General features: G+C 42.1%; 1 protein-coding gene across 1 annotated transcript; it reads left to right on the top strand.

Moving 5' to 3' along the window:
- Positions 1-195: 195 nt before the first annotated feature.
- LOC137375044 (protein NLRC3-like) lies at positions 196-27,217 on the top strand. Its single transcript, XM_068041669.1, has 14 exons — positions 196-240; positions 516-573; positions 836-967; positions 1,065-1,088; positions 1,950-3,708; positions 5,379-5,465; positions 5,750-5,920; positions 6,426-6,596; positions 18,260-18,376; positions 18,632-18,802; positions 19,538-19,708; positions 20,606-20,773; positions 24,102-24,201; positions 27,074-27,217. Exons 1-14 carry the CDS (start codon positions 196-198, stop codon positions 27,215-27,217), a joined length of 3,318 nt encoding a protein of 1,105 aa, XP_067897770.1.
- The last annotated feature ends 444 nt before the right edge of the window (positions 27,218-27,661 follow it).

The following is a 27,661-nucleotide window of genomic DNA, read 5'->3' as shown; positions in this document are numbered from 1 at the left end:
CTGTATATTCTATGTAATCCTTGAAATATAATCCACTCGTCAACTTCAAAGCCCAATGTAGAGTTGTCAACTGTGGCTGCAGGCATTCCTGGAGTTTTAATCCTGTGATATTCTAACAACTTAATGTCTACCTAAATAATATCTTGTTATGTAATGCCTCGTCATATGACAGCTGCAAATGTTGCCTAAGCATCTATGAGAGGGTTTACTGTTCATTATTCCAAGTCCATTACCCAGATGGTAAGCCTAGTGAAGACACTCTCAAAGGACTAGGAAATTGGGATTCACCAGGAGAGCGATGTAATATCCAGGAGCCAGAGATCCTAGATCCTAGTAAAAATGGGTAGAATAAAACAAAACTATAACCGATACCACATATAAAAAGCGTCTGTTGTTTTACGATTGGGGATGTTTACTTTTTGCCTACTGTGATTGCACAATAGATAAAAAATAAAATACATGTCTTAGCAATATTCAAAAAAAAACTTTTCTTTTGTGGATATTTTCCCTTTCAGCGTTTCTCATTCCAAGTTCTGTATTATATTGATCCAAAAATCGGCATCATGGCAACAGGTAAGCCAAAAAGGAGTAAAATAAACATGTTTGTAACAAAATAGTTTTGCAAATAAACTAACAATGAATTTACTTAGGAGAAACTTAATGCAAATATACATATAGGGGTTAATTAAACAGAATGTGATTGGAAAATTAGCAAAACTGTTGAAAACTAATAAAAATGGATTATTTTTTTAATAACAAGTTCAACGAGTTTCTTTGAGAATGAAACATGTTTTTATACCTTTATTCATTATTTTAAATTGTTAATATAATTAAGGCCACAGAATTACAACTCAGCAGTCCGTCTCAAGTGGTGGAACACTGTGTGCCCCAAATATCCAAAGTGATTGCATCTCTGGGCCTGTGACAGTCTCCATGGACAATAAGACGATTGTCAACCACTATGGAGGTAATTGCATTTATTATCATTTGTGTTTGCCTACAAAATTGGATTTTTTTAACACTTTTTGGATACATTGCTCATGATTTATTTTTTTATTTTTCAGGAGCATATGAAAAAGAACTTTCAGGTAAGTATTTAAAGTATCAAATTAGACCTATGATTCATGAGTAAAGATACAAGTAAATAGCTACGTCAGAAAAATGTTGATTTCAGTTACTTTCCCAAAACATCTGTCCTCCATAATGTTCACGATGTCACAAAATCAGCTCACAGTTATTGCAATATTTTAGTTTCATTTTGCCCCAGTGATAGCAAGTTGCTAGATTTCCAGCTCCACTTATATTTATGGTCCTTTTTACCAGTTCATCGAAGGAATGCTCCAATTGGAAAATTTGCATGTTAGACCCAAGCTGCTTTCCACATTCAATCGGCTTGCTCAGGCTGAACTTAGCGTACTGAGCTGCATCTCGCATCACCATCTCCAAGCTCACCGATAGCTGCTTCCATTATAAAGGCCGCTCCTCCTACTTCACAGTCCATGCTCCCAAAATCTTCATTCATGCTTTCTTCATCCCAAAGATCAACTCCTCCCAGACTTCACCCGACACAAACTGCATCTCATCCAGAATCTCATCCGCCCTTTCCCCAGCGTATTGACTTCAAATTTTTTGTCTTTTGTTTATTAAATCCCTTTATGATCTTGCCCCACACTCTCCTCGCAACCTCCTTCAGCCCTGTATCCAGCTTGTACCATCCGCTCTTCATTAACTTCCTTCCAAACCTCTGCTTGCTGCCCAATCACCTTTCTAAAGTGCCTTGGGTTTTCTTTTCACATGGGGACCTGCATTAACGCAAATGTTGTGATCAAGACGAATCTGGTCTCTTGAACCCCTCTTTTGAATTGTACAAACCAAGTCTGGAAGTTTAACCGACTTACAGCATTGGAGAGCTCTCTCTTTTAAACCTCTACCTTTTTCTTCCATCATAGAGGCTGATTTGCAGAATCTCAAAGTGACCCATAGAAAAAAATCAAGGGAAATGTTTGAGCACATGATAGAATCCGGGGAGAAAGGAGGAAAACGAGTTTTGCTGTGTGAGCGGTTTATTAATGTGAGTATTATTGAGGGTGACAGTAGCGAGAACGCGAATGAAGCTGAGGAGCCTGAGGGGACCTGGATTGAACTTGGCGACATTTTCAAACCTCCAACTGGACAGGACAAAGCAGCTTTGACTGTAGTTACAAAGGGAATAGCTGGCATTGGGAAATCAATTCTTGTACAGAAGTTCATTTCTGATTGGACTACTGGAGCTGCCCTGTCCCAATATGATTTCATATTCCGTTTCTCATTCCGTGAGCTCAGTTTATTGTCCAACGAGAAAAAGGAAATCACTCTACCTGAACTGGTCAAATGGTACTACCCACATATAGAAAATTCAGGAAGCATTTTGGCAAATGAATCGATCCGCTCACTGTTTATCTTTGACGGGCTGTCGGACGGTGAGCTAGAAATAGATTTCAACAAACACATTGTCTGCCGAGATTTGACTGCGAAAGTTGCACTGGGCAGTTTGCTGGTCAATCTCATCAAGAGGGAACTTCTTCCTTCGGCTTCCATTTGGATAACTACCCGACCCGGGACAAAAAACACCATCCCTCCTCAACACATAAGCAGGATGACAGAAATCAAAGGATTCCAGGATCAGGAAAAGGAAGATTATTTCCGCACGCGATGTGGGGAGAAGCAATTGGCAGAAAAAATAATGCAGCTTGTGAAGAAACAAAGGAGCCTGTTTTTCATGTGCTCGGTGCCTGCTTTCTGCTCGATTCTGTTTTCTGTTTTGGAAGCTGTGTTGAAATCTGCGGACATGAAGGATGAAATCCCTCAGACGTTAACAGAAGTGTATTCCCACTTCCTGGTCCATTTGATCGCTTTTCAGCAGGAAAAACGCGAATTTGTGAATAGAAAAGCACAGATTGAAGTGCTAGAGTCAAAACAGAAATCAATCTTTGCACTGGGGAAGCTGACTTTTGAAAAGAGCTACAAAAAAGGCTCCCAGACAGTCTTGTTCAGTGAGGAAGAGTTGAAAGAAAACAACATTGAACTCTCGTTGGTTTGTGGGGGGCTTTGCAAAGAGATTGTCGGGGCTGACAACACCAATTACTCTTTTGTCCATTTGGCAGTACAGGAGTATTTTGCGGCTCTCTATGTTGTTCTTTCCTTTCACAACCAGAAAAAGAATCCTTTTGGGAAAAGTTTTAAACTGTTTGAAAAACTCAGCTATTCCCAGATCTGTAAAGAGGCCTGCGAGTCAGCGTCTAAAGATGGAAAAGGCCATCAGGAGTTTTTTCTCCGGTTCCTTTGCGGATTGGGGACATCAAGAAGCCAGAATTATTTGAAAGGGCTTCTGGCAGGTGACGGGAAGAACAAGGGGAAAGATGACTCCAAAAAAATCGCGAAATTCTTGAAAAAATTCTTGCAGACAAATATTCCTCCTGAACAAACCATTAACATCTTGCACTGCCTAAATGAATTAAATGACATCTCTGCCCTTGATGAAATAAAAGCTGCCTTCAAGACTGGGACCTTTTCTTCTGGGAGTCTCTCACCTGCTCAGTGCTCAGCATTAGCCTTTGTTCTGCAAATGTCAGAAGAGAACTACCGAGAGTTGGATCTGTCACTATACAGATTACCATCTATTGGCATACAACGACTGCTGTTAATTGCAAACTATTTTACGGGGATAAAGTAAGTATTTGCTTTCCTGCAATTTGTAATATTTCCTGGATTCAGAACAGACGCTGTTGCTTTTTTATTGTGCTGCGAGTTCTCGTTTTATGTAACATTACAACGTTCTGTGTAGCTCCAGTCAGTCCTTATCTGTTCTGATCCGTTGTGAATGATTGAACTGCAATTGCTTAATTGGAACCGCGCCGATACTATTGTCCCATCAACATCTACCTAATACTTTAGCATCATTTATAAAGGGCTAAATTACTATTTTAAGGTGCACTGATGGTAGGATTGCCAATTGTTTTCCTTAGAACAGCGAAGACTGAGGGGGGGAACATGATTGAGGTATACAAAATTATGAGGGTAGATAGGAAGATTTTTTTTTCCCCTTGACGGAGGGGTCAATAACCAGGGGGCATAGATTTAAGGTAAGGGGCAGGAAGTTTAGAGGGGATTTGAGGGGGGAAAAATCACCCAGAGGGTGATTGGAATCTGGAACACACTGCCTGAAGAGGTGGCAGAGGCAGGAACCCTCACAACATTTAAGAAGTATTTAGAGGAGCACTTGAAACGCCATAGCATACAAGGCTATGGGTCAAGTGCTGGAAAATGGAGAATCGTTAAGTGCTTGATGGCCGGCATGGACACAATGGGCCGAAGGGCCTGTTTCTCTGCTGTATAACTCTATGCCTCTAATTCTGGTGGAACATTTTCTTGCAAATTTCATCAAATGCTCTCTTGCTTCCAACCAGCCCTCCCAGTCAAATACCTTTTATCATCATCTTCAATTCCTTTATAAGAAATAATCAAAAATGTTCAAAGGAAAGGAAAGAAAAACACAATTTGTTTCGTGCCACAGTTTCTCCCAGGTTGCTTGTAGCAGTGTCCAGGACATTATTCTTTAATTGCTGGAGACTCCAAGACAATGCTGGAGGCTTGGCAATCCTGACATTAACATCATTGTGCAACAGCTCTGGAGCCTTTGGCTTAGTAGTTAGTATTTCTGCTCCTGGGTTAACAGGTGTAGGGTTTGATAGCTGCTTTAGACAGTTCTCCTGAGAAGAGACTGAAGCCCAGCTCTGACATCAAGGTTGCCATCCAACAGGATGCAAGTCCAGTGGGCGTGGGTGCTGCCTCATCGTATAGGGTTGCAACAGTCCGTAAAGGATGGACCACCCTAACAGCTTGCATAAAGATAGTTATAACCATGGTAGGAGCATTCACCTCCAGCTTCAGACCAGCACCTGCCTGGAGCAGTATTATATGACAAAGATCTCTTCAAGGTGCCCATTTCTTCTGGTCACCCATTGTCAGGCAAGAATAACCAAAAGAATTTTTTTAATATGCTCTTAAAACATTAAAAATTACTGACTGGGAACAATGCTCTGCAGATGTGTATATGCACACATTTGTAAAGCTCTTTACCGATAGCCAGAGTAGAGTTTACAGTAAAGAACTTTAACTGGGTATATTTCAGTCCCATTCTACATCCACAAATTTCAGACCAGTAACTCAATATAACTGCAGTCTGCATGTACTTTATAGGCACTTTGGAATGTGCTGAGGTGAGGAAAGGTGATATATAAAGGTAAGTCTTTCTTTAACTATCCTATATCAGCATAGGTAGTGTAATGTAATACAAAAAAAAGGAATAATTTTGTTTATTTGCAATCTGTTCTATTTAGATTATCCGGAGCCAATATCAAAGACTGTGGACTGAAAATACTCACTGAAGTGATGCAAAGGCGGGATTGCAAATTACAAAATGTGAAGTAAGTAAGAATGTGCTGTGTGTATAATATTAAACAGTATTTCCAGTATGTCACCATTTCTCCCACCCTCAAGCACACAGCACATACAAATGTAATTGTGGACCGTCTCTGCATAAGTAAATACCTGCAAACCTTTTCTGAATGTGCAAACCAAGATGTACTGCTGGGCATAGATGGCGAATGTGACTTTGCATTTAGAGACGATGCCTATATTCAAAATAAAATGCATGCTATATTCTGAAATGCATTTTCTCATGCATTATTGGCTTTTTTGTATTGTTCAGGTTAGATGGAAACAATCTTACTCCTAAAAGTTGTGAGCAACTTGCTGCGGTTCTGAAGGTCAACCACAGCATAATATTCCTCGACTTGAGTGATAATAATATACAAGACAAAGGAGTTGGTTTACTTTGCAATGCCCTAAAAGATGAGCAGTGTGCACTACAAATACTAAGGTAAGCCGATGCTTTAAGGCTTTATTTATGCCACGAATGTGGTAAGTATAAAAATCCATGACTGCCTTTTTGTTTACACTCAGTAGCTTTATCACTATTATACCTTTTTACTATGTTATTAAGTTGAGGTGACTGTAAAAGAAAGTAGTTTCAAATAAAAGCACTCAGTGCTTTTGCTCTTTTGTGTCTGTCTTTATTTCATAGTGACCTGCTTCCATTATAGAGAAATCCTCAGTTGTGGAACCAAAATGAAACCAGAAAATTGATGGTACAATCGGGGGTTTCTTGCTGATTTCCCAACTTTGACTTTAATGGGGCTGGTCATTTCACAGTGATCAGAAGCAAACCATTATTTTAACAAAGTGCCTGCCAAGCTGGCTGGATGAATAGGAAAATCTAGGGAGAACTGCATTAAAGTTAATTTTGTATATGCAGCTACAGTATTTTGGCGTCATTCAGTACTTCCAGTATTTTGTTTTGTAATTTATCTTTTTTATCTCCATAGTGTGGGTGGTAATAAACTAACACCCAGTTGCTGTGAGGAATTGGCTTCTGTACTTGGATCAAACAAGACTCTGGTAGAGCTGGATCTGAGTAATAACAGAATAGGTGAGAACGGACTACGCAAACTATCTGAGGCACTGAAGAATGAGAACTGTAAACTACAAAAGCTGGGGTATGTAATCACTGTTCATGTTTGCCATCAGTGGTATTCGCACCTTTTGATTTTTTTTTGTAAAATATTTAGCATTTTATTTTATTTGCCTTAATTTATTATTTCAGTAAATATATAATTGCATCTATTAATCTACTGCAAGTTATTTATCAGTAAACTTGCAACAATAACCTACCATAAACACTGTCTGGCCAAAGTGGATTGGCAGCAGCTACTCGTAGGAAAGTCTACATCAGATCAGTGAAACTCATTCAAAAAGGAAATAGAGAGTGTTCAGGGCCAACATGTTCCCGTAAAGATGAAGAGTAGGACCAACGTGTCCAGGGAACCCTGGATGTCAAGGGATATAGAGGATTGGATAAGGAAAAAAAAGGATGCTTATGGCAGATTCAAAGTCCTAAGAACAGCGGAGGCCCTAAAGGAGTATAGAAAGTGTACTTAAATTAGGAGAGCAAAGAGAGGACATGAAAAAACACTGGCGGGCAAGATAAAAGAAAAGCCTAAGGCGTTTTATAAGTATATTAAGGGCAAGAGGATAACCAGGGAAAGATGAGGGCTCGTTGGGGACCAAAGTGGCAATCTGTGTGTGGAGCCGGAGGACATAGGTGAGGTTTTAAATGATTATTTTTCATCTGTGTTCACTATGGCAAAGGGCAATGTAGGTGTAGAGATCAGGGAGGGGGATTGTGATATACTTGAACAAATTAGCATTGAAAGGGAGGAGGTATTAGCTGTTTTAGCAGGCTTAAAAGTGGATAAATCCCCAGGCCCTGATGAGATGTATCCCAGGCTGTTATGTGAGGCAAGGGAAGAGATAGCAGGGGCTTTGACACAAATTTTCAAGTCCTCTCTGGCCACAGGAGAGGTACCGGAGGATTGGAGGACAGTGAATGTGGTACCATTATTCAAGAAGGGTAGCAGGGATAAACCAGGTAATTACAGGCCGGTGAGTCTAACATCAGTGGTTGGGAAAATATTGGAAAAAATTCTGAGGGACAGGATTAATCTCCACTTGGAGAGGCAGGATTAATCAGGGATAGTCAGCATGGCTTTGTCAGGGGGAGATCGTGTCTAACAAACTTGATTGAATTTTTCAAGGAGGTGACTGGATGTGTCGATGAGGGTAAGGCAGTTGATGCAGTCTATATGGACTTCAGTAAAGCTTTTGATAAGGTCCCTCCTGGGAGATTGGTTAAGAAGGTAAGAGCCCATGGGATCCAGGGCAATTTGGCAAATTGGATCCAAAATTGGCTTCGCGGCAGGAGGCAGAGGGTGATGGTCGAAGGTTGTTTTTGCGAGTGGAAGCCTTTGACCAGTGGTGTACCACAGCGATTAGTGCTGGGACCCTTGCTATTTGTAGTGTACATTAATTATTTAGACATGAATATAGGAGGTATGAGCAGTAAGTTCGCAGATGACACGAAAATTGTTGGTGCCATAAGTAGTGAGGAGGAAAGCCTTGGAATACAGGACGATATAGATGGGCAGAGCAGTGGAAAATGAATTTAATCCTGAGAAGTGTGAGGTGATGCATTTTGGGAGGACTAACAAGGTAAGGGAATATACAATGGATGGTAGGACCCTATGTACAGAGGGACCGTGGTGTACTTGTCCATAGATCACTGAAGGCAGCAGCACAGGTAGATAAGGTGGTTAGGAAAGCATATGGGATACTTGCCTTTATTAGCCGAGGCATAGAATATAAGAGCAGGGAGGTTATGACGGAGCTGTATAAAACGCTAGTTCGGCCACAGCTGGAGTACTGTGCACAGTTCTGGTCACCGCACTATAGGAAGGATGTGATTGCACTGGAGAGGGTGCAGAGGAGATTCACCAGGATGTTGCCCAGGCTGGAGCATTTCAGCTATGAAGGATAGGTTAGGGTTGTTTTCCTTAGAGCAGAGAAGGCTGAGGGGGGACCTGATTGAGGTATACAAAATTATGACGGGCAATAATAGGATCGATAGGAAGAATCTTTTTCCCTTAGCGGAGGTGTCAATAACCAGGGGTCATAGATTTAAGGTCAGGGGCAGGAGGTTTAGAGGGGATTTGATGAAAACTGTTTTCATTTAGAGGGTGGCTGGAATCTGAAACACACTACCTGAAGGGGTGGTAGAGTCAGGAACCGTCACAACATTTAAGAAGTATTTGGATGATCAATTGAAACGCCATAGCATACAAGGCTACGGGCCAAGTGCTAGAAAATGTGATTAGAATAGATCGGTGCTTGATGGTCGGCACAAACACGATGGGCCGGAGGGCCTGTTTCTGTGCTGTATAATTCTATGACTCTATGCTTCCAACTGTCAGTTTGCCAGACACACCTTGAACTGGCTGAAAAGCAATACTAAGGAGGAGTAGGCAGTACCCAGTATGGCACAATTAGCAGATTTGATGGCCACAAGATTATTTTTCTTCTTTTACGTACTTAAAATTTTTAATTTGAGCACATCTTAAAAGAGACTGGATTTAAAAAGTATGGAAAGACAATTTAGGGTGCTTTTACCAAAGGAAATGGTGGATCCAATCTAATTTCCTAACCTGTTATGTTGTAAAATCATTGGCATTTCATAAGACAAATTAAAAGGAATGTTTTCTGTTGATTCTCCAGATCATAGTTATCTCCTGGCTGATAATAAACAGTGGGCTCGATTTTACCAAGCCCTCAATGTGGGGCTCTGTGGTGGGGGAAGCCAAATGATGGGGCTGGCAGCAGTTTACCACAGAGGCCGACATCGGGAGGGTCCGGCCCGATCCTCCCAGCTCCATGGTGGCCCCCCCACCTCTGGGCAACAAGATCTGGATTTCAATATTTAAATTAATTACATGCATAAATTTAAAGGGTGGCATAGTGGTTAGCACCGCAGCCTCACAGCTCCAGGGACCCGGTTTGATTCTGGGTACCGCCTGTGCGGAGTTTGCAAGTTCTCCCTGTGACCGCATGGGTTTTCGCCGGGTGCTCCGGTTTCCTCCCACAGCCAAAGACTTGCAGGTGATAGGTAAATTAGCTGTTGTAAATTGCCCCTAGTGTAGGTAGGTGGTAGGGAATATGGGATTACTGTAGGGTTTGTATAAATGGGTGGTTGTTGGTTGGCACAGACTCAGTGGGCCGAAGGGCCTGTTTCAGTGCTGTATTTCTAAATGAAAAATGAATAAATAACTTAGCTTCAAACTTCCAGGCCTGCCGTGATCTTCAGTGTGGGAGGAGTTAATATTTTCTGTGCGGCAGGGGTCGACGGGGTCCAATTATTGAAGGGGTGAACTTTAAACTTTGTGCAGTCTGGGGGGTAAGGTCAGATTTGAAAGCTAAGTGTTTTGTGGGAAAGAGAAAATAGTTAATGTATATGTTATTGGGGGGGGGGGTGGGAAAGGGGCATTTGAAATTTATTTAATACATTTTGGTGGGGATGTATATCTTTAAAAATTCAAATTGACCAACAATATACAAACTGGGTGGTTTTATTTTAATTTTAAAAAGTCACAACCGATGAAACTCTCCGCCGAACAAATCCCTTTAAAAATGGTGCCAGGGAGGGACAACCCGTCCCGTCACAAGATTGGAGGGGGTGGGCCACCCTGGCTATTTAAATGAGCTATTGTGTGTGAGATCGCAGCAGCTCTTTGGCGTGCAGCCCGCATGTGCAGAGCGCCATTTTTTGAGTTCGCCACTGGGATCACTGGCGGACTCTTAAAATCCAGCCCAGTATGTCCATAAAACCTCAAAGAAATCTTTAACTTGATACAAAATGAGATACTTGATGGAAATAACTATGCTGCAACTGCACGATTACCCCAACTTCAGCTGCTTATTCAGAAATTATCCAGTCACGAGTTACAGGTGTCCCAATTTAAAGACTACAAATGAATAAGTTTTGGAAACCTACATATTGCGGAGTACACTGAACTCTGTGACTGGGTTACTACATGACACAGAGACCCAAGGAAGAACACAGAGAAAATACCATGGAAGGGACAGATACATTTTTTTTTCTCAAAACGGAGGAATCAGGCACTGAATCTGTTTGGTTAGTGTTAACAACCAATAGAGATGCAATTACACCACTGGGTGTATTCAAGAGGCTACCAATTAGTGGGAAAGATGCAGAGGAAAAAAATTGCCAAGAAATTACAGAGAGGAACAAGAACTATAGAGCAGTGATAATGGGGGAACTTGAATTATCCTAACATAGACTGGGTTAGTACATTTTCCATCCCAACAAGGAAGGAAACATGGCTGGATCTGGTTCTGGGGAATGAGGTGGGTCAAGTGGATCAGGTATCCGTACGGGATGTTTAGGGAACAGTGATCATCGTATCATAAGGTTTACATTAGCTATGGAAAAAGAACAAGGAGTAATTTAGAGTAAAAATACTTAATTGGAGGAGGAAAACTTTCAGTGGGGTGAGAGCAGATCTGTCCTGGGTAATTTGGAGTCAAAGATTGACAGGAAAAACTGTTCGAGAACAATGGGCTGCCTTTTAAGAGTAGACAGTTCAGATACAGCCGAGGTACATTCTCACAAGGGGGGAAAGCAAAGCCGGAGCTTCCTGGGTGTGAAAGAGGTACAGGGCTGAATTTTATGAACACACCGCAAATCACGATGGCACGCTCTGATCTCAGCGGTCTGCCTGCACAGATCAGCCGTCACTGAGTCTCTGTCATATTTCGCGAGGGGACTCATTTAAATGGAGGGGGCGACTGCCCCCAATGACGTACAGGGAGCGGCGCTCCATCCCTGGCAATAGCATCCGGCGCCACTGCGCAGGCACCAACGCCATTTTTAAACGACTTCAAGCCCTGACACCTGATGCTAAATTTTAAAGTCACAACTGCATGTAATTTAAGCAAAAACATAACATTGAGATCAAAGCCCCTGTTCCACACCAGCCCCCCCAATCATCAACCAATAAATTTATTTCTATCTTCCCCGGCCCCCCAAAAAACTATTTTTGCCAGTCAAGAACACAAGGAATAGGAGCAGAAGTAGACCATATGGTCCATCGAGCCTGCTCCGCCATTCAATACAATAGTAACTTCCATTCCACTTTCCTGCCCGCTCCCCATATCCTTTGGTTCCCTGCAGGACCAAAAATCGACCTATCCTAGCCTTTCTTTTGGGCCTCCTTATCTCGAGAGACAATGGATACGCGCCTGGAGGTGGTCAGTGGTTTGTGAAGCAGCGCCTGGAGTGGCTATAAAGGCCAATTCTGGAGTGACAGGCTCTTCCACAGGTGCTGCAGAGAAATTTGTTTGTTGGGGCTGTTGCACAGTTGGCTCTCCCCTTGCGCCTCTGTCTTTTTTCCTGCCAACTACTAAGTCTCTTCGACTCGCCACAATTTAGCCCTGTCTTTATGGCTGCCCGCCAGCTCTGGCGAATGCTGGCAACTGACTCCCACGACTTGTGATCAATGTCACACGATTTCATGTCGCGTTTGCAGACGTCTTTATAACGGAGACATGGACGGCCGGTGGGTCTGATACCAGTGGCGAGCTCGCTGTACAATGTGTCTTTGGGGATCCTGCCATCTTCCATGCGGCTCACATGGCCAAGCCATCTCAAGCGCCGCTGACTCAGTAGTGTGTATAAGCTGGGGGTGTTGGCCGCTTCAAGGACTTCTGTGTTGGAGATATAGTCCTGCCACCTGATGCCAAGTATTCTCCGAAGGCAGCGAAGATGGAATGAATTGAGACGTCGCTCTTGGCTGGCATACGTTGTCCAGGCCTCGCTGCCGTAGAGCAAGGTACTGAGGACACAGGCCTGATACACTCGGACTTTTGTGTTCCGTGTCAGTGCGCCATTTTCCCACACTCTCTTGGCCAGTCTGGACATAGCAGTGGAAGCCTTACCCATGCGCTTGTTGATTTCTGCATCTAGAGACAGGTTACTGGTGATAGTTGAGCCTAGGTAGGTGAACTCTTGAACCACTTCCAGAGCGTGGTCGCCAATATTGATGGATGAAGGCTATCCTAGCCTTAAATGTATTTAATGATAGAGAATCCACAGTGGCACAGTGGTTAGCACCGCAGCCTCACAGCTCCAGCGACCCGGGTTCAGTTCTGGGTACTGCCTGTGTGGAGTTTGCAAGTTCTCCCTGTGTCTGCGTGGGTTTCCTCCGGGTGCTCCGGTTTCCTCCCACATGCCAAAGACTTGCAGGTTGATGGGTTAATTGGCCATTATAAATTGCCCCTAGTATAGGTAGGTGGTAGGGAAATATATAGGGACAGGTGGGGATGTGGTAGGAATATGGGATTAGTGTAGGATTAGTATAAATGGGTGTTGATGGTTGGCACAGACTCGGTGGGCCGAAGGGCCTGTTTCAGTGCTGTATCACTAAACTCAACTCAACCTTCTGGGTTAGAGAATTCCAAAGATTCACAACACTTTGAGTGAAGTAATTTCCCCTTCTCCCCACCTTTCAACCCCAAACTTTGTACTCTTTGCCCTTCAACCCTTTCCCAACATCCCCTCAGCCAATTGAGTCAGTTTTCTCCCCCCGACCTGAAAATTACACTCCTCCTCCCTCCCCACAAGTGTCTTGCTTCAGATCCCCAAACGGGCATCCGAAGGCACGGGACTTCCACCCACTGGCTGGATTATCGGAATGGGGTAGCCACCTAGTCCAGATAGGTTCATTAGCATGTATTAGCAGTAATTTTAGAACTCAAATGGGCTCCGCCGCTGTACGGTGGGGTGGGTACTGCACCGGGGCCTTCTCAGCGGGCCTCCATGCCACGACCCCTGACGTCGCAGGGGTGATAAAATTCAGCCTACAGGGTGAGATGAAGCTGAAAAGACCACATATGACAAATGTCAGGTTGATAATACGAGTGAGAACCAGGCTGAATATGTAAAGTTCAGAGAGGAAGTAAAAAAGGAAATATGAGGCAAAGAGTGAGTATGAGAAGAGACTGGCAGCTAACATGAAAGGGAATCCCAAAGTCTTCGATAGGCATATAAATAGTAAAAGAGTAGTAAGACGAGGGGTGAATTGATTAGGGACTAAAAAGGGGATCTACATATGAAGGCAGAGGGCATGGCTGAGTAACTAAATGAGTACTTTGCATCTGTCTTTACCAAAGAAGAAGATGCTACCAGAGTCATAGTGAAGAGGAGGTAGTTGAGATGCTGAATGGGCTAAAAATTGATAAGGGGAAGGTATTAGGAATCTTGTCTGTACTTCAAGTTGATAAGTCACCAGGACTTGGGGTCTGTCCCAAGATGCTGAGGGAAGTAAGGGTGGAAATTGCAGAGGTATGTGCCATAATTTTCCAATCCTGTTTAGATATGGGGCTGGTGCCAGAGGACTGGAGAATGGCAAATGTCACACCCTTTTTCAAAAAATGAAATAAGGATAAACCCAGCAACTGCAGGCCAATCAGTTTAACCTCAGTGTTGGGGAAAACAAGTGATAATCCAGGAAAAAAAATTAACAGTCATTTGGATAAGTCTGGATTAAGGAAAGCCAGCACAGATTTGTTAAAGACAAATCTTGTTTAACAAACTTGATTGAGTTTTTGATGAAGTAACAGGGAAGATTGATGAGGGTAATGCAGTTAATGTGACATACATGGACTTCCAAAAGGCAATGGCTAAAGTACAACATAATAGGGTTCCAGTAAAGTTGAAGCTTATGGAATAAAAGGGACAGTGGCAGATATGATGCTGGCTGAGTGACAGGAAACAGATAGTATCACAGAATTGTTACAGCTCAGAAGGAGGCCAATTGGCCCATCATGTCCACACCGGCTCTCTGAAAGAGCAACTCCTTCAGTTCCATTCCTCTGCCTTCTCCCCGTAACCCTGCACGTTTTTCCTTTTCATATAACTGTCCCTTTTATTCCATAGGCTTCAAAAGGTATATGGGATCCTGGGCTTTATAAATAAGGGCTTAGAGTACAAAAGCAAGGAATTTATGGTGAACATTTTTAAAAAAACAATGGTTTGCCCTCAACTGGAAGCCTCAGTTGTGTCCAATTCTGGGCACTGCATTTTTGGAAGGATGTGACGGCTTTAGGGAGGGTGCAGAAAAGATTTACAATACCGTTCAAGGGATGAAGGGTTTCAGTTATGTAGCTAGATTAGAGAAGCTAGGGTTGATCTCCTTAGAAAAGAGAAGGATGAGAGGAGCTTTGATAGAGGTGTTCAAGATCATGAGCGGTCTGGACAGAGTGGCTAGGGAAAAACTGTTCCCATTGGTGGAAGGATCAATAACCAGAGGACACAGATTTACGGTGATTGGCAAAAGAACCAAAAGCAACATGAGGAAAAACTTTATTACATAGCAAGTGGTCATGATTTGGAATGCACAGCCTGAGATAGTGGAGGCAGATTCAATCACAGTTTTCAAAAGGGAACTGGATAACCACCTGAAGGGAACAAAATTGCAGGGGCTATGGGAAAAGGGCATAGGAATGGAACTAGCTAAATTGCTCTTGCAGAGAGCTGGCACAGACTCAACACACCAAATAGCCTCTGTGCTGTAGCCATTCTATGACTCTATGCTTAAATGCTGAGTAAAGTGCTCAAAGTACCTTGAGTATATGATTGGTATCAAGATGGTGGAAGAGTTTCTACTATATATACTTATATCTAAGGCAATCAACATGTGGGCCACCCTCTATTTTCCAGCACTAAAACCTGAAAAAATCTATTAACTATAGATAAGATGAAGAACCACATTACAATAGTGTCTTTTCCTTACCTTTAAACAGTAGCAGATGATAGATCTTCAACCAACTGTATAATGAGATCTTGAGGAGTTACACAAAAAATTCTCATGATGATCAAAGTGAACTTGATCAAACCTTTAACATCTTAAATGTAAAATCCTTATCCTTGTATTTAAATCGGTTCATGGCCTCATTCCTCCATATGGGCGGCTCAGTGGCGCAGTGGTTAGCACCGCAGCCTCACAGCTCCAGTGACCCGGGTTCAATTCTGGATACTGCCTGTGTGGAGTTTGCAAGTTCTCCCTGTGTCTGCGTGGGTTTCCTCCGGGTGCTCCAGTTTCCTCCCACATGCCAAAGACTTGCAGGTTGATAGGTAAATTGGCCATTATAAATTGTCCCTAGTATAGGTAGGTGGTAGGGAAGTATAGGGATAGGTGGGGATGTGGTAGGAATATGGGATTAGTGTAGGATTAGTATAAAATGGGTGGTTGATGGTCGGCACAGACTCGGTGGGCCGAAGGGCCTGTTTCAGTGCTGTATCTCTAAATCTAAATATCTTTTTAAACTCCTCCAGCCCTACAAGCCTTGCATTCCCTCCACTGTCCCCCCACCCACCACCAAGCTCTCTTTATCATTAACTCTGGCCTTTTTTGCATCCCCTTCACCCCACCATAGACTGCCATTCCTTCAGTCACTTAGGTTCCATGCTCTGGATTCCCTTCCTTGGCCCCTTCACTTTCCTCGCCTCTTTTTAAAATACTCCTTCAAAACCTATCTTGTTGACTAACCGTTCAATCAACATTCCCAATATATCTCCTTCTCTGGCTTGGTGTTCAGTTTCTTCTTGTTTCTCAGTGAAGTGCCTTGGCGTCTATTTTTTCTAAGTTAAATTCACTATATAAATGCCAGTTGTTGCTGCTACTGTAATTGTGTCTCCTGTTTGTGGTCAGCAGTCTCATCACAGTTATTAGCCTTTTCACTATTCCCTTTCTCTCCAAGTGCTGCCTAACTTGGATCATTTTTCTTCTATGTAAGTTGCTTTGCTGAAAGAATAGTTTCTAATTTCCATTCTAAAGATTAATTAAAATTTGGCACTGTCAGCAGATGCCAGGAGCATACAGAGGAAAGTATGCACTCCTATGTGATATTCAGTGCATTCATTTTAATTTTACTGGGTGGATAATGATTTCCTGGTTCTTTCCCCATATTCTTTTATTTTCTTCTTTTCCAGATATTTATCCACTTCCCTTTTAAAAGCTGTTATGTATTCTGCTTCTAGCACTGTTTCTGGTTGGACATTCTGCAGTCTAACAACCTTCTGTATAAGACCAAGGCTTCTAACCTCTCTCTTTGTACCTTTTGCTGATCTATATGTATGCTCTGTGGTCACCAACCAGTGGCAATTAATTTTCTCTATGTGCCTGATCAAAGTCCTTCCTAATTTTCAGATATTTATCAGATCTTTGCTTAACCTTCTCTGTTTTGATGAAAAAGTTTCCCAGTTTCTCCTTCTACCTAAAGCCTGGTGTTATCTTAATCTCATCCAAGGCCTTGACATCTTTCTTAAAGTAAGGCCCAACTTGACACAATGGGAGTAGTTTTCACCATGGGTGGAAAGCTGACCATTTGCTGATTGGCCACACTTACAATAGAAAAGAAAAGCAGGTGGCATGTTTAACTGGCAGCCAATCTGCAACCACCAATTTTATACCTTTGGCAAAATTGAAAATTACCTCAAATTCTAATTGTGAAGTAAGAATATGTCCTGTTAACCTCTAATAAATCACCAAGCAACAATACAACACATATATGTAGAACCTTTAAAATGCAGAGGGGGTCATCTTGGCCAAAGGGTGAAATGGATGCTAATTGGGTGCAGTGCTATTAAGACACACCAGTTTGAAAGTCTGGATATGGCACGTAATTTTGGTTCTAAATGCTGATTTTGATGATTTGAACTTGCCTGGAGGGACTAAAGCCGAAACCTGCAGGTTTAGCACTCAAGTGCTGATTAGATGCAATTTTCATGGAGCAGTATATGTGTGTTCCTCGCACCCACTTCCACTGAAGATGTGGAGTGCTCTGGCTGGCACACGGCACCACATTGCAGGATTGCTCCAAAGGACCAAAGGAGTGGGTGCACTGGAGGTCTTGGTGGAGGATGTCCAGAGGAGGAGAGATAGCCTGCACCCGCAAAGGAGTAGGGTGCCACTTTGCCCTTCGTATCCTCATGTCCTTCTCCCCTGCAGCAGATTATTATGCTCTACCACACCAAAGGGGACCTCCCATACCTGGATGTCTATGGCCAAGCACTCCCTTTCTCTTGGTGTCTACTAAAAGATGTCCAATAGTTGGAGTAGCACAGCACTCACTCTTTTTAAGTGAAGTTCTCAGAGAATTACCAGAATAAATGTTACTGAAATGTTGGTGAAGTTTTGACAAAGCATCCTAGATGTGCTTCAGTGGTCCTCTTCACAGCTCCAGGAGCAATAACCGAGAAATGGTGAGTATCCTTCAAATTGACATTAACTTATTTATTCCCAAACAGCTTGTCACTGTTAGGAGAGGGTATTAGTAGAAGCACTAGCCCCAAAATGCTGTGCATTCTCTTTAATGAGTGCTAGCAGGCATTTTACGTGGCAATCATTTGTTTAATGAGCCACCGGACCGGCATTCCTAGCACTGGCTTCAACTCCTTTACCAAGTTGGCAACTTGTGCTAGACGCAGGTTGAAGTGGCTTTTCAGTTCAAGAACCCATCTGGGCCACCTTGGAGGTTTGTTGGCTGCTAAAAATCACCCCCAGACACTTCCAAGTTAGATAGGAATAAAACAACACGCCATTATATGCCTGTATGCATGCTCATAATTCATCCAAATTCATTGTTTTTCTTCACAGCATTAAACAAATGTGAATCTAAGGAGATATCACTCACCAAAAAAATAGGTAGAAGCAATGCACCTTGTTTATAAACTGATTTGTATTCTGTTTAGGTTAAATTCTATATTTGCGTTTGAGTTTGGAATAATGGGCACCTATGAGGATGCTCCTGGAGCTGAAATATTATGTGATGTACTGAAAAGCAAAAATTGTACATTAAAAAGTCTAGGGTAAGTGTACTTTGTAACTGTCCACATTCCCCTGCTCACACCAAAGAAATCTGTTGATATGTGCATATATGTATGTATGTGTGTGTCTGTGTGCACCTCCCCATTTGTGTACTAGGGCAATTCACAATTTTTTTCAAAATGATCTTCCTGAGTTTTAAAACTTTAGTTTTGAATTATTTTTAAATAACTTCTAGTTTATTTCCTTCATATGCATGGTTTAATACAAACTGACAACATTTCTTTTGCATCTTACAGGTTGGCAAAGAATTCATTTACACAAAAATGTTGTACCGATCTTATCTCATCCCTGGCAGACAATCATGTACTGATGGAGCTAGACCTCAGCTCTAACAATTTAAACAATGAGGGAGTTACTGCATTGTGTGAAATCCTGAAAGGGCCAGATTGTAAAATTCAATCATTAAAGTAAGTACCTGAAAATACATCATATTGTGAGACACTGAGTTACATTTTCCTGCAATATACTGCCTGAAATTGAGTACTGTTGTGTCAAAACTGAAGAAAATCCCATAGTGATGGCTTCCATATTGCAAGGGAATTGGCTACCTGACCCAAAATCATCCCACTGCTTGTAACTGACAAAGTTGGAAACCTGCATGATGACCCACCCTATGTATTAGTGCAGGCATTGTCAGGAGAGGGGTGGCTGGGGCAGCAGCGGAAGGCCCACTGAAGCTTTTTAGTGGTCCCTCTTCTAAGGCCTCGGGCATTTATCAGGTGAAAACATCAGTTCTGTCCAAGCCCCAAAAGGAAAATTCTTTAGTCACGACTGCAATTTTGTCACATCAGTGCTTCCCTGGCAGGCTCCCTCTTGGTAGCAGAGATGATGCTTTGCATAGTAAAACAACCCCAACCCAGGGAAATGAGTTGGAGTCACAGTGGGGTCGGTCTACAGAAGTCACATCCCCACTGCCCCCCAACGCTGCTGTTGAAAATACCAGCCTAGTCCTCCTGTTGATAATGTCATCTGACGTAAGATACAGGATTAGAGTTATCAGCAGGAGGAACTTCACCTGTTGAGTGAAAAGTATCAATAGAGTCATTTGCCAGATAGGAACTACAATGTACAATGGGCTGAGGCTTTATATATCTTTATGAACATTTTCACAATGATATATTTCTAACTCTTTATTTCCACAGAGTGGCGAATACTAAACTAACAGGTGATTGCTGTGCGGCACTTGCTTCTGTGTTCAAAACTAACCAGGCACTGATAGAGCTGGATGTCAGCATGAATGAATTGGGTGATAATGGAGGGGACATATTGTTTTCTTCATTTAAGGATCCACACTGTAAATTACAAAAGCTCAGGTATGTAAATACAGAGGTTGATTATCTTTAATACATCAGAAAACGTTATAATTCACACAGATCTGTGATGCTCATGCATATTGGATCTTTTCCATATAGGAAATAAACCTAGTGATTCATTGATCCCAGTACAGTGGCTGTTACTGTAATATTTCATAGCAGTGAAAAGAAAACTAGTATTACGCATGCCAAAATATTGCTTATGGTCCTAATGCCCTATATAACATACCTCAAAACCAACAACACAAGAACAAAAGATGCCCAATAACATCCTGAAACATCATTGCAATTCATATATATGTCAGCTGCTGTCTAAGTGAAAATCCTAATTTGTGCTGAATTAAGGGTAGTTTTATGCTGTGCTGATTGGGCAGTGGGTTAAGACTGTTCAAATTAATTTCACATAAGGTTCTACAGCCAATTAAGAGATTTTTATCTCACCTGCCTTGGTTAGTTCTAAAGCTAGGTCCTAGATATGAAAGCCCTGCAGTATTCAGATACTTCAGTGTCAACAGATGACTTTTTTTTACTTTTTCTGCTTTCTGGGCACTAATAGTCTAAAATCATGCTGTGTAATTTTAGTAATGGACATATTAATATGACAATATAAAATTTCTGTTAAGATTTTAAGACCATTTTAACCCATTTAAAATACATGGGTTAACATCTTTGTTAAAATGGTAGACAAATGAATTTCATATGAGTATCTCATATTTCTTACAGTATGATTACAATCCCTTGATCTCATTCTGCACATTAGTTCCCCTTTCCCATGAATAATTTTGAACATGATTCTGTCATTTTGAAAAACTCAATTTCCTAATATCTTTGACATACAAATTTCCAAATTTATTTTGTGAATGCCCCTATTATTTTCTATATTTCTGTGTCTCTTAGACTATCGAAAACTGGACTCACAGATGCTTGCTCCAAAGACCTCAAAGCCACATTTGCAACATTCCAGACAATCATGCATCTTGATTTAAGTTATAACAAATTTACAGACAAATCTGTTCAATGCTTTTCTGACTTCATTTTGGATTGTGCTAGTCTAAAGACAATAAGGTAAGATCTCTTTATTCGTTCAGTTGCCATGTATTTCTATAAACAAAACCCAGCTGTAGTTGAGAGCTCTATTACATAAAGTGCCTGCTGAGGAAAACGATTTCCCTTTTATTTCTGGCATAATTAAATTATGCTATTTTTGGTCATATTGAATAGCCAATAGTCAAAATAACATAATATGAATCCAATAGTACATGGTGTCCAGTACAGGAATGGCAAGGTAGATGAAAATATGAAAAATGCTTATCAAATTGCATTGGTTGAACATTGGACTTGCTTCAACTATACTAAGTACCCTGGTGAGTCATTGAATTTCTTCCTGTGGTGAGTACAGAGGTTTCTGGAGGTAGTATTCAGCCAAGTTCATTTCCATTGGGCCTGTATCATCTCTTTGGCTTCTTTTCCTCAATGCCAAAGATTGCCTACTTCCTGGCTTTATTTCGGCCAACAACATTTCAGTGGACAAGTTGGAAAATTTAGGAGCTCCGTTATTTGAGGTATCAGCTGCATACATTGTTCCTTGCCTTATGGCCTTTCAATATCTGACACCCTGGGCTGGTTTTTTCCAAGATCAAATAAGTCCCACCGCCAGGGCCAAAAGTGGGAGTCAACTCCGCGGCAGCGGGGCCCTGGGGCGGCATTTTACTGTCAGCGGTCAATTATCAGGCTGCCAACGGGACTGCCCTCTAATTGAGGATGGCAGCCTGCCTCTCTGAGCTGCTAACCCAATCAGCGAGACGGCGGCTTGGCAGCCTCGACAGCAGCACCATTAACGGTGGCCACAGCTGAGGCTGCAGGATGAGGACGAGGGGGCCTCCATGGTGAGGTGCTCTCGAAGATGAGGTAGGTTAATTTTAACCCAGCTGGGGCTGATAGGCATGTCCCGGCGATCGGGATGTGTGGGTCACCTTCAAACAGCGACCCAATAACCATGTGGGCAGTCATTGCCACCAGGGGGCCTCTCCGTGAGCCATGCAGCAGCCATAAAGGAAGTCTCCCCCACGGGAACCCGCTGGCAGGCCGCCGGGGTTTACTGGGCGGTCACCTCACGCACCAGCAGCCCTTCCCGACATCCGTAAAATACCCGTGGGGGTGGAAGATGGCCCTTAATTGGGCATTTAAGTGGCTCAATTGGCCGCCCAGCAGGCGGCAATACCACTGAGGTCCCCACCGCTGGTAATATCCCATGGCGGCAGGAAGAATTCGAGCTTCTCTCCCGACAACTTCCCCCATCATATTACCAGCCGAACTGCCTCCTAGACTGTCTCCAAAGGACTAGGAAAATTTCAGTCCCCTGCCTTTCCATTTTAAGCTACAGCAGCACTGCTGGATTTCTCCCTAATAGGTGGGCTTCCAATAGAGGTGCAAATAGTGCAGAGAAGCTGCCCTCATATTAAAATTAAGTAGGCCCAAAGAATGAAATAAGGTCCCAGCAGTGTCACATCAACAGGCAAAATTCTAGTCAAGGTGCACTTCCTGTGTTAAACTGCTCATAATCACATCTCTATCCTGGACACCTCTGCTGAAGTGCTCAGAGCACTGATTGTCACATTGAGACCCTGCACCCTGAAATTTCATTGGGCTTTCATCCGTCTTTTACGGTAAGACCAGTGGAAAATGTAGAGAAAAACACAGACTTTTAAAAGTAGCAGTGTACGTGATCTCTCTAGAATTCCACCAATCCCTTGCCTATGTTGGTTGCCATGCAGAATTTCAGGGCTCCAATTTTTGAATGAGGTCACATGATACGTCCAATTTTGTGTTTTTTATTCTTTCATGGGATGTGGGCATCGCAGGCAATGCCAGCATTTATTGTCCATCCCTAATTGCCCTTGAACTGAGTGGCTTGCTAGGCCATTTCGAGGGCATGTAAGAGTCAACCACATTGCTGTGGATCTGAAATCACATGAAGGCTGGACCAGGTAAGAACAGCAGATTTCCTTCCTAGTGAACCAGATGGGTGGCACAGTGGCGCAGTGGTTAGCACTGCAGCCTCACAGCTCCAGGGACCCGGGTTCAATTCCGGGTACTGCCTGTGTGGAGTTTGCAAGTTCTCCCTGTGTCTGCGTGGGTTTTCTCCGGGTGCTCTGGTTTCCTCCCACATGCCAAAGACTTGCAAGTTGATAGGTAAATTGGCCATTAGCAATTGCCCCTAGTATAGGTAGGTGGTAGGGAAAAATATAGGGACAGGTGGGGATGTAGTAGGAATATGAAATTAGTGTAGGATTAGTATAAATGGGTGGTTGATGGTCGGCACAGACTCGGTGGGCCGAAGGGCCTGTTTCAGTGCTGTATCTCTAAACTAAACTAAAACAATCAACAATGGTTTTATGGTCATCATTAGACTAGCTTTAAATTCCAGATTTATTAATTGAATTCAAATTCCACCTTCTGCTGTGGTGGGATTCAAACCCATGTCCCCAGAGCAATACCAGGGCTCTGGGTTACTAGTCCAGTGACCATACCAGTACACCACGCCTCCCAATGTTATTCATTAAATATAATTTTACCTATAATTTAAAGTTGCAAAAAGAAATATATTCTATTTTCTAACATTGTTGCCACTCAGCTTGTTGGCATAAATAAATAGCCAGTAGGATTTTAGAAAAAACTACTCAATGTAAACTTCCACGTTTTTGTAGTAATTGATTTAAATATAAACCAATTAATAGTTAAAGATATTATATCTTGGGTTCCTCTGTCAAACAATGCCCTCCAGCATCGATACAACACATTTTATGGGGATAGTTGGGATCAAGTATGCAGAAGCTTCACTTTGAGTTGCCACCTGCCCTTGCCTCTTGAAAACAGCAGCACATGCAGCCCCAACCCCCACCCTCCCTCTCCCTGAATTGGGTGGATCCTCTGCCCCATGAGCTATCAATCCCAGAGCAAGAGAATCAAACTGCAATATTAATTTTTTAATTTAATATTTCGGGATCTGGGCTGCTTGCCTGGCATGGAGTCCACTGTTAGGGTTCATATATATGCTTTGTGGAGGGAAGCATGCTTCCTGTCATGCAATATACTAGCACCATACCTGCACCCCTTCCCATTCCACTAAGGCAAAGGGAACTTCTGGCTTAGGGAATCCCTTTCCCTGCTTCAGCCTTGGCAGTCATTTTCTTTGTAAAGGAAAGAGGAAACACCCAGAAATGGGACCATTTCTGTACCATTTTGCTGGTCTCTGACTGGAGTTATGGTTGATGGCACACAGAACCACCATGGAATTTCTTCACCCAGCTGTTGTATCTGTTGCATGAAGTGATGTAGTCTTCTATTTACAGATATGAGTAGTAACTAATCATATTTCTCATTTATGGTGAAGGGTGGAGAAGAATCGGTTCTCTGCAAATGGATACAAAGCACTAGAGGAACTGAAAAATAAAAAGAATGATTTCCATATTGTGGTGTTGAAAACAGAAAAGGCTCAATAATGCATTTAAAGCTTTCTGTCCTCTATTACAATCTACATTTCCAAAGGAATTACAATGGGAAATGACTGTAAACAAATTGTAAATTTAAAACATTTGTAATCATTGCAATTGTGTGAGAGCATGAAATCCATTTATTTTATTTGAGAGTTGGGACAGTGAATTTAGCTGTTTATCAACATCCTGGGGGTTACCATTGACCAGAAACTGAACTGGAGTAGTCATATAAATATCATAGCTACAAGAGCAGGTCAGAGGCTAGGAATCCTGCAGCGAGTAACTCACCTCCTGACTCTCCAAAACCTGTCCACCATCTACAAGGCACACGTCAGGAGTGTGATGGAATACTCTCCACTTGCCTGGATGGGTGCAGCTCCAACAACACTCAAGAAGCTCGACACTATCCAGGACAAAGCAGCCCGCTTGATTGGCACCATATGCACAAACATTCATTCCCTCCACAACCAATGCACAGTGGCGGCAGTGTGTACCATCTACAAGATGCACTGCAGCAATGCACCAAGGCTCCTTAGACAGCACCTTCCAAACCCACGACCTCTACCACCTAGAAGGACAAGGGCAGCAGTTGTATGAGAACACCACCACCTGCAAGTTCCCCTCCAAGTCACACACCATCCTAACTTGGAACTATATCGCCGTACCTTCAGTGTTAGAATTAGAATTAGAATATTACAGCGCAGTACAGGCCCTTCGGCCCTCGATGTTGCGCCGACCTGTGAAACCATCTGACCTACACTATTCCATTTTCATCCATATGTCTATCCAATGACCACTTAAATGCCCTTAAAGTTGGCGGGTCTACTACTGTTGCAGGCAGGGTGTTCCACGCCCCTACTACTCTCTGAGTAAAGAAACTACCTCTGACATCTGTCCTATATCTATCACCCCTCAACTTAAAGCTATGTCCCCTCGTGTTTGCCATCACCATCTGAGGAAAAAGACTCTCACTATCCACCCTATCTAACCCTCTGATTATCTTATATGTCTCTATTAAGTCACCTCTCCTCCTCCTTCTCTCCAATGAAAACAACCTCAAGTCCCTCAGCCTTTCCTCGTAAGACCTTCCCTCCAGACCAGGCAACATCCTAGTAAATCTCCTCTGCACCCTTTCCATAGCTTCCACATCCTTCCTATAATGCGGTGACCAGAACTGCACGCAATACTCCAGGTGCGGCCTCACCAGAGTTTTGTACAGCTGCAGCATGACATCGTGGCTCCGAAACTCGATCCCCCTACTAATAAAAGCTAACACACCATATGCCTTCTTAACAGCCCTATTAACCTGGGTAGCAACCTTCAGGGATTTATGCACCTGGACACCAAGATCTCTCTGTTCATCTACACTACCAAGAATCTTCCCATTAGCCCAGTACTCTACATTCCTGTTACTCCTTCCAAAGTGAATCACTTCACACTTTTCCGCATTAAACTCCATTTTCCATCTCTCAGCCGTTGTTGAGTCAAAATCCTGAAACTCCCGTCCTAACAGCACCGTGTGTGTACCTACCCCATATGGACTGCAGCGGTTCAAGAAGACAACTCACCACTACCTTCGCGAGGGCAATTAGGGATGGGCACTGAATGCTGGCCTAGCCAGCGATGCCCACATCCCATTAACAAATAAAAAAAAATTACACTTCAGGAAAGACCAAAGTTTAATTCCTGGTCCACGCTGACCTTGCTGATCTCAACATTTGGCCTCAATGCCCTGGGTTAGAAAGGGAAAAATTAGGTAGGGTGCCTGCTCTTGATTATTATCAAATGGGATACTGCTGGAAGTGAGTGTGAGCATCACTTCTTTGAATTAAGATTTGAGACTGTTGAGCTCACAGAATGGTATCAGACACTTTATAAAAAAAAAAAGGAGGGTGGGCAAGAATATAGTGCAGTTGAACAACTAATTTTCTCAACAACTTTCATTAGCAGCCTGAGGCCAAGTGGCCTCTTTCTGTGCCTTAAACCTTCTATGATTCTATGAATAAAAATGTAATGGTGTGATGTTTAAGTTTGATTACAGAAAGCACAAAATCATGTGGAGTGACTAACTGTAGATCAAATGTAATCCTGTAATGAACTGTTTATATTGTTTTAAAACTATATAAGATCTGAACAAATTAAAGTGAATAACATTGGTGCATTTTAAAAGCAGACTTTTGATTTATTTGTTATGTAAGCTGATCAGTGAATAATATGATTAAATTAATGGAATAGTTTTCATTCTTCAAAAGTGTTTAATTTATAACAAAATTAATAGCTTTGTGTTATAAATTCCATTAAAATGCATTAAAATTATATGCATGTGTGTTCTCATCTAATGTTGGCATTCTTTGTTAGATGCTCAGAATTACTTCAGTTTTACACAGATATAATCATTAGTATGTGCATCATTGTCTATCTATTGTATATTAAACTCAGTTTGTGAAGCACGTACTTAATTAAAAACTTATTATCAGTACCTGCGGTAACTCTTACTCCTGAACTATGATAGGTATTTTTAATGTTAAAGATGTAATGTTTCACAATAACTGCTATTTTATAATGGGAGTATATCACCCTAAAATTGAGCAATAGTACCATTAGATTCCCACAAATCTTTCAAAACTATTTCAGAAAAAGAAAATCCAGGCACCATTTTTTCTCAGTAACTGAAATTTCTAAGAGTCCAAAATTCAGGCTTAAACAAAATCATAAGTTCAAAATAATCCATATTCTACAATAGCATGATTAAATATTGCAGTATAAGTCTACATATTCTGATCAGGCACTTCTGCAGTGGTAAACACGGGAAAATTAGTCCTATTGGAGCTTACATAATTTCACCCTTTGTTTTCTGCTCATGAACCAGTTTGAAGAAAACCCATTGACAGGGATGCTTAAAATAGATGAACCAAGGAACAGTTACTTTATGAGAAAAAGTTTGGAGAACATGTCTACATATGCGATGAGCTTCAGAACATTGAATATCAATGCTTTTGAAGGAGATGTTTAACTTTTTAATATTCCATCTTGATGTAGATAATTAGACTATAGTTGCCTATAGTTGAGCTTCAAAACAATATCAGCAAATAGGCTGAATTTTCTACCATTCAAAGTCAATGGGGAGAAAATTCATGGTCAACAATACTGCCTTATCCACAGAGGTGTGGAATATGACCGTCGTTCACCACTTGTGTGTTGCAAGGCTTAATTTACGTGGAACAGAATCAATTAGGAAGCACTATTTTATCTGTGGATGCCAAAGTATAGCTGACTGTAATGTCAGTGCTAAGGCATATGGCACATTTCGTATGCTGGATGTTTCATACAATTAATGTGTATGAATGCATCATTTATTGGAGCCTATCATAAGTCTTCTGCTGAATAACCATTAAGTTATGCAGACATGTCATCAGGATTAGCTTTAGCTACTGGTTACCCTTGCCTGCCTTCCCCT

The sequence above is a fragment of the Heterodontus francisci genome, chromosome 11 (assembly GCF_036365525.1).
Source record: "Heterodontus francisci isolate sHetFra1 chromosome 11, sHetFra1.hap1, whole genome shotgun sequence".
Taxonomy (NCBI): Eukaryota; Metazoa; Chordata; class Chondrichthyes; order Heterodontiformes; family Heterodontidae; genus Heterodontus; species Heterodontus francisci.
Note: the sequence above shows the minus strand (reverse complement) of the source record. Positions and strands in the feature narration are given on the sequence as shown.

Coding starts and splice junctions, on each gene's coding strand:
- LOC137375044 (XM_068041669.1), top strand. CDS start 196: ATGAGAGGGTTTACTGTTCATTATTCCAAGTCCATTACCCAGATG. Junction 1,089..1,949: donor ATATGAAAAAGAACTTTCAG/GTAAGTATTTAA, acceptor CTTCCATCATAG/AGGCTGATTTGCAGAATCTC. Junction 18,377..18,631: donor TGTACATTAAAAAGTCTAGG/GTAAGTGTACTT, acceptor TGCATCTTACAG/GTTGGCAAAGAATTCATTTA.